This window comes from Carlito syrichta, unplaced genomic scaffold (genome assembly GCF_000164805.1).
Source record: "Carlito syrichta isolate Samal-C Ts95f unplaced genomic scaffold, Tarsius_syrichta-2.0.1 Scaffold130553, whole genome shotgun sequence".
NCBI lineage: Eukaryota > Metazoa > Chordata > Mammalia > Primates > Tarsiidae > Carlito > Carlito syrichta.
Genome location: NW_007074649.1, coordinates 56,459 through 62,394, shown reverse-complemented (window position 1 = coordinate 62,394; position 5,936 = coordinate 56,459). Strand labels below are relative to the sequence as shown.

Genomic DNA, 5,936 nt, shown 5'->3' with positions numbered 1-5,936 from the left:
GTGGTGGTTCATGCCTGTAATCCCAGCACTTTGGGAGGTGGAGGTGAGAGGATTGCCTGAGCTCAGGGGTTCAAGACCAGCCTGAGCAACATGACAAGATCTCATCTCTACAATTAAAAAAAAAAAAAATCAGCTGGGCATGATAGTACATACCTGTAGTTCCAGCTACTTGGAAGACTGAGGTGGAAGGATTGCCTGAGCCTAGCAGGCTGAGACCACAGTGGCCATGAGTGTGCCACTGCACTCCAGCGTGGGCGACAGAGGGAGACTGACTCAGAATAGAATAGGATAAGCCAGGCTCGGTGGCTCAGCCTGTAATCCCAGCACTTTGGGAGGCTGAGGTGAGTGGATTGCCTGAGCCTGTGGGTTCAAGATCCGCCTGGGCAACTTGGTGAGACCTCATCTCTACAATAAATCAAAAATCAGCCAGACGTGGTAGCGCATGCCTGTAGTTCCAGGTACTTGGAAGGCTGAGGCGGAATGATCGCCGGAGCCCAGCAGCCACTGCACTCCAGTCTGAGCAACAGAGTGAGACTCCAACTCAAAAAAAAGAGAATAGATAGGATAGGATAGGATAGGGTAGGGTAGGGTAGGTAGGGTAGGAATAGAATAGAATAGAATGGAATAGAATAGAATAGAATGAAAAGGGACACTTAAAAATGAAAAGACCTAAGAGACCCATCTGCCTGGACCCTGATCCAAACCATTCCAACTAAATGCCAAGCAAGTTTTGAGACAATTGGAGAAAGCGGATCATGAGTATTTGAGAGTATGAGTTTGTTCATTTCATTAGATGTAGTAATGGCAGGCTGGGCTGTTAAATACAAGGGCTTGTCTGGATGGAGATACATACTTCAGTGTCTATGGGTGAAATGGTGTGTGGCTGCTGTTTGCATGAAAACATTGCCCCCAAAAAGTGAGAGTTAGAGGAAATAAGCATTCAGAAGGGCACATCTGGAGAACAGGAGAATCTCGTAATGGGGCTCGTTAATCTCCTGAGTCAGTCCTGGACTTTTGTGTTTGAATTTTGGTACAGTCCAAAGTAATGAGGTGGGAGGGCAGAGTCTTGGAGGAGCAGGCTTTGGAGGGACGATCAGAAGCGTCGGTCCTTTGGCCAGAGTTGTTCAGAGCAGAGGCAGGGCAGCCCCAGAGGTGTGCGTGGGCCTGATATCCCCGCCCTGCGCCCCAGGCCACGTTCAGCACCACGGAGATGGCGCTGGCGCTGAACCGCTACCTGTGCCTGGCGGTGCTGCCGCTCATGACCAAGTGTGCGCCGCTCTTTGCGGGGACCGAGCACCGCGCCATCATGGTGGACTCCATGCTTCACACGGTGTACCGCCTGTCCCGCGGCCGCTCGCTCACCAAGGCTCAGCGCGACGTCATCGAGGACTGCCTCATGGCGCTCTGCAGGTGGGGCGGGGCCCGGGCGGGCCGAGGGCGGGCCGGGGGCGGGCCGAGGGCGGGGCGGGGGCAGGCCTCCAGCGGCGCTCCAACCCCCGGGCACGTTCCCACAGGTACATTCGCCCGTCCATGCTGCAGCACCTGCTGCGGCGCTTGGTGTTCGACGTGCCCATCCTTAACGAGTTCGCCAAGATGCCGCTCAAGGTAAGGGAAGCCCTCGTTAGCGCGCTCGTGTCCTGCTGCACCCACTGGTTTGCTCTGTCCTCCGACTTGGGGCTTCTGGAAATCAGCCCTGCCCGGCCCAGTTAACCTGCACCAGAGAGGGCGGTGTCCCTGCAGAAACCTCTTAGCGTCTTGCTGGGCGCGTGCCTCATGCCTGTAATCCCAACTACTCAGGAGTCTGGGGTGTTATCACTTGAGGCCAGGGGTTGGAGACCAACCTGGGTAACGTAGCAAGACCCGTCTCAAAAGAAAAAAAAGCCAGGCTCGGTGGCTCAGCCTGTAATCCCGCGCTTTGGGAGGCTGAGGTGAGTGGATTACCTGAGCCCACGGGTTCGAGACCTGCCTGGGCAACTTGGCGAGACCTCATCTCTACAATAAATCAAAAAATTAGCCGGGGCGTGGTAGTGGGCGCCTGTAGTTCTGGCTACTTGGAAGGCTGAGGCGGAAGGATCGCCAGAGCCCAGCAGGTGGAGGCTGCGGTGGCCGGGAGCGGCCACTGCACTCCAGTCTGGGCGACAGAGTGAGACTCCAACTTAAAAAAAAAAAAAAAAAAAATCTCTTAGCATGCTCATTTACATACTAGGGTTCCTAGGACATTCACTTTGCCTCATGGGTGCCACTAGCACTCCCTAATTAGTGTTTAATTTGCCCAACAGTGAGCCAGCCCCCATTTCAATTAGGATGTGGTTGCATGGGGCACACTACTTTCCCTAATTAGTATGTTTGTTCGCATGCCCAGAACACCAGCCTCCAACTATTCAAATGAGCGCATTTATTTGAATAAACACTACCACAGCTATTCCGAATATTTGCACACTGTCTCTCCTGTTTTTACATTTGCATACTAGTTTGCATAAAGAGATACCTCCAACTCAGATATCTTGGCTATTTTGCATAATACATCTAAATCAGTCTCTATTTTAAGTTTGCATATTGGATGGTGGAGGCCCCTTCCCAATTACCATATATTTGCATGGGATACTGCTTATGTTTCTATCTGGCATGTTAATTGCATAAGCACATATCACTCCATCCATATGCTCATTTGCATACTACCCTACCCATGGATTAATATTCGCATGCTTATTTGTGTAAAGCCACACCAGATACATCCAGCTCTAGTTTAATGCCCATCCTGACTCTAAATTAGAATGCCAAACTTGCATAATACACTGTCCAGGACCACTCCTCAATAAACACACCATGCCTTCCTTTATTAGCATCGCATTTGCATAACCCACACCTCCTCCATAATTTGAAAGCACTGGCACCCCTCCCCCTTCCTGGGCTTTCCTTTGCCTGCCATCCCCTAACACGTGGCTCATCTGTGTGCCCCTCTCTTGCTCCCCCCCAGCTCCTCACCAACCACTATGAGCGTTGTTGGAAGTACTACTGCCTCCCCACAGGCTGGGCCAACTTTGGGGTCACCTCGGAGGAAGAGCTGCACCTCACACGGAAACTCTTCTGGGGCATCTTTGATTCTCTGGCCCATAAGGTCTGGGCACCAGGGAGCCCCAAGAGGGGCCTATGTGGAGGGTTTGGGGATCCAGAATGAAATTCCCAAATTTGGGGAGCTCAGGGAGAAGGCAGTTCTGCAGGTTTGGATCTAGGATAACCCATGGGTGAAGGCTTTATTATGGAAGAGGGGATGGGCCCTAGTTTGGGGGCTTGAAAGGGGACCGTATGAGGGGGATTCAAAGGTCCTATTAGGTCTGAAGCTTGGGTTCAGGGAGAGGGACCATAACTCAGGTTTTAGGATTCAGGGAGGAGGGTCGATGATGGGAGCCGGTGACTTTGAGGTCAGGGGCTCCAGGGTTGGAAGAGGCCTGCGGTGACCTCCTGCCCCCACCCTGCCCGGCATCCCTAGAAGTATGACCCGGAGCTGTACCGCATGGCCATGCCTTGTCTGTGTGCCATCGCCGGGGCCCTGCCCCCTGACTACGTGGATGCCTCCTATTCATCTAAGGCGGAGAAAAAGGCCACGGTGGATGCTGAAGGCAATTTTGACCCCCGGCCTGTGGAGACCCTCAAGTGAGGCCTGGGGGCAGGAGGGGGGTGGTGAGACTTAGGGGCTGGGAGAAGGAGAGGACAGTCCTGGGCTGGAGGGATGCCCGGCCCCAACATCTGCCAACCCTGTCCCCTCCACAGTGTGATCATTCCAGAGAAGCTCGACTCCTTCATCAACAAGTTTGCGGAGTACACACATGAGAAGTGGGCCTTCGACAAGGTTGGCTTTGGGGTCTTCTCTCCTAGAACCTCTCAAGACCCCAGCTTTCCCTCAGACCTGGGTCTTCCCTGAGATCTCCAACCTTCTCTGAGACCCCTAACTTTCTATGGGAGGACCCCCAGCTTTCTCAGGAGCCCTCGGCTCCTCCAGGGTTCCCCTCTGTGTCCCCCAGGCTGCTGTCTACCCCTCACACTGCCTCTCCACCTCTAGATCCAGAACAACTGGTCGTACGGAGAGAACATCGATGAGGAGCTGAAGACCCACCCCATGCTGAGGCCCTACAAGACCTTTTCAGAGAAGGTGACCAAGCCTTGGGCCCAGCATGGGGTCAACATGAAGACCCCACATTTAAGGGATCAGGGAGTAGTGAGGGAGTGTCTTAGGTTTGCATCAGTGGATTCGTGGGTGAGGGCTCCCCATCCATGGACTTGGCCTTCTCTCAAGCTTGGTCGCCTCCCCCAGGAGATCTCAGAGTCCTAGTGTTCCCTCTCTTATAGAGGGTCAAAGAGTCCTAGTGTTCCCTCTCTTATAGAGGGTCAAACAGGGGCCTTGACTGGAAGAGTTCTCTGAGTTCCCAAGTGTCAAAGGGGAAAATGAGAGTTTGGGAGATTTTGTTACAGAGCAGGGTTCAAATCCCTCCTGGACGCACTTCTTGGCCTCATAGTTGGGATTTCTCCTTCTTGGGAGGTGGAGGCCGGTGAGACTAAGCCAGGGGCTCCTTCCTCCACCTCCTTCTCACTACATTCCTCCAACTTCCCACCCTCGTGTCTACCCCAGGACAAAGAGATTTACCGCTGGCCTATCAAAGAGTCCTTGAAGGCCATGATTGCCTGGGAATGGACGATAGAGAAGGCCAGGGAGGGTGAGGAAGAGAAGACGGAGAAGAAAAAAACACGGAAGATATCACAAAGCGCCCAGGTGAAGGCGGGGCCTGGGCAGAGAGAGGGCGGGGTCGCCAGGGGATGAGGACTGGAGAGGCTGAGGACAGACAGGGTGGAGTCTAGAGGGGAGAGGGGCCGAGGGACCCAGGTGGAGTCAGGAGAAGGGACGAGGCCAGCGAGGGGTGCAGAACTCAGAGATCTGGGGAAGGAAAGGGCATGGGTCTGAAGAATCGCTGACGCCAGGGGAGAAGGAGGGGGCGGCTTGGGGCCAGGGCCTTAACAGGGGCCAGGAGAAAGGCCTAGGGCCAGGAGAGGAGGGGCACAATGGCCAGGCTGAAGCCTGGAGGAGGGGCCGGTCTGGGCTTCCTGCTCCCCCTTCCAGTCCTCTCTCTCCCCCTTGGCCTCCCAGACCTACGACCCGCGAGAGGGCTACAACCCCCAGCCCCCTGATCTTAGCGGAGTTACCCTGTCCCGGGAGCTGCAGGTGAGACCCCCTGACCCTTTTTGGGGGGCATGAGGGTGCCTTTTGGGGGATGCAGCATCTTCTGATTCTGGCCCTTAACTCTTCGTTTCCACTCCCAGGCCATGGCAGAACAACTGGCAGAAAATTATCACAACACGTGGGGGCGGAAGAAGAAGCAGGAGCTGGAGGCCAAGGGTGAGGGCGCCTGTCCCACCCCCACGCCCCCCCGTGGCTTCACCGTGGGACTCTGAACGATTGTCTTCACCCCCTTGAATCTCGGTTTCTCCACCTGTAGAATGAGATAACAGCGTTTACCACCGTAGGGTTGTGGCGGGAATGTGACGGGCATCGGAAAGCAGTGTTTCCGTTATTCTTATCTCCATCTTTATTGCTATACTCATGCCTACCCTCAACGGCAGGAACCACTGCGGCGAGGGCAGCCTGGGCTCCCTCCAGACCCCTGATCCCTGCTCTGTGCCTCCCCAGGCGGGGGGACCCACCCGCTGCTGGTCCCCTACGACACACTCACGGCCAAGGAGAAGGCTCGAGATCGAGAGAAGGCCCAAGAGCTGCTGAAATTCCTGCAGACGAACGGCTACGCGGTCACCAGGCACGCCGGCTGGGAACCCCGCCTGGGAGCTGCAGGAGGAACCCGCCCGGCCAAAGCTGGGAGAGGCGGGCCCGGAGAGGGGAGGAGGCGGGGCCGGCGCAGGGCAGAGGCTAGGGGCGGCGTCTAGGGGGA

At 55.4% G+C, this 5,936-nt stretch overlaps 1 protein-coding gene across 1 annotated transcript in view; it reads left to right on the top strand.

Annotated features, from left to right (window-relative positions):
* Positions 1-1,189: 1,189 nt before the first annotated feature.
* LOC103250526 (ryanodine receptor 1-like) overlaps positions 1,190-5,936 on the top strand; it is a gene marked incomplete at both ends in the record, with an annotated part of 51,050 nt that continues 46,303 nt past the window's right edge. Inside the window, 10 exons of the mRNA XM_021708073.1 lie at positions 1,190-1,410; positions 1,515-1,605; positions 2,978-3,118; positions 3,491-3,654; positions 3,772-3,850; positions 4,061-4,150; positions 4,628-4,768; positions 5,141-5,215; positions 5,314-5,389; positions 5,681-5,804. Coding sequence (XP_021563748.1) covers positions 1,190-1,410; positions 1,515-1,605; positions 2,978-3,118; positions 3,491-3,654; positions 3,772-3,850; positions 4,061-4,150; positions 4,628-4,768; positions 5,141-5,215; positions 5,314-5,389; positions 5,681-5,804 — 1,202 coding nt within the window. The remainder of the gene's footprint in view (positions 1,411-1,514; positions 1,606-2,977; positions 3,119-3,490; positions 3,655-3,771; positions 3,851-4,060; positions 4,151-4,627; positions 4,769-5,140; positions 5,216-5,313; positions 5,390-5,680; positions 5,805-5,936) is intronic.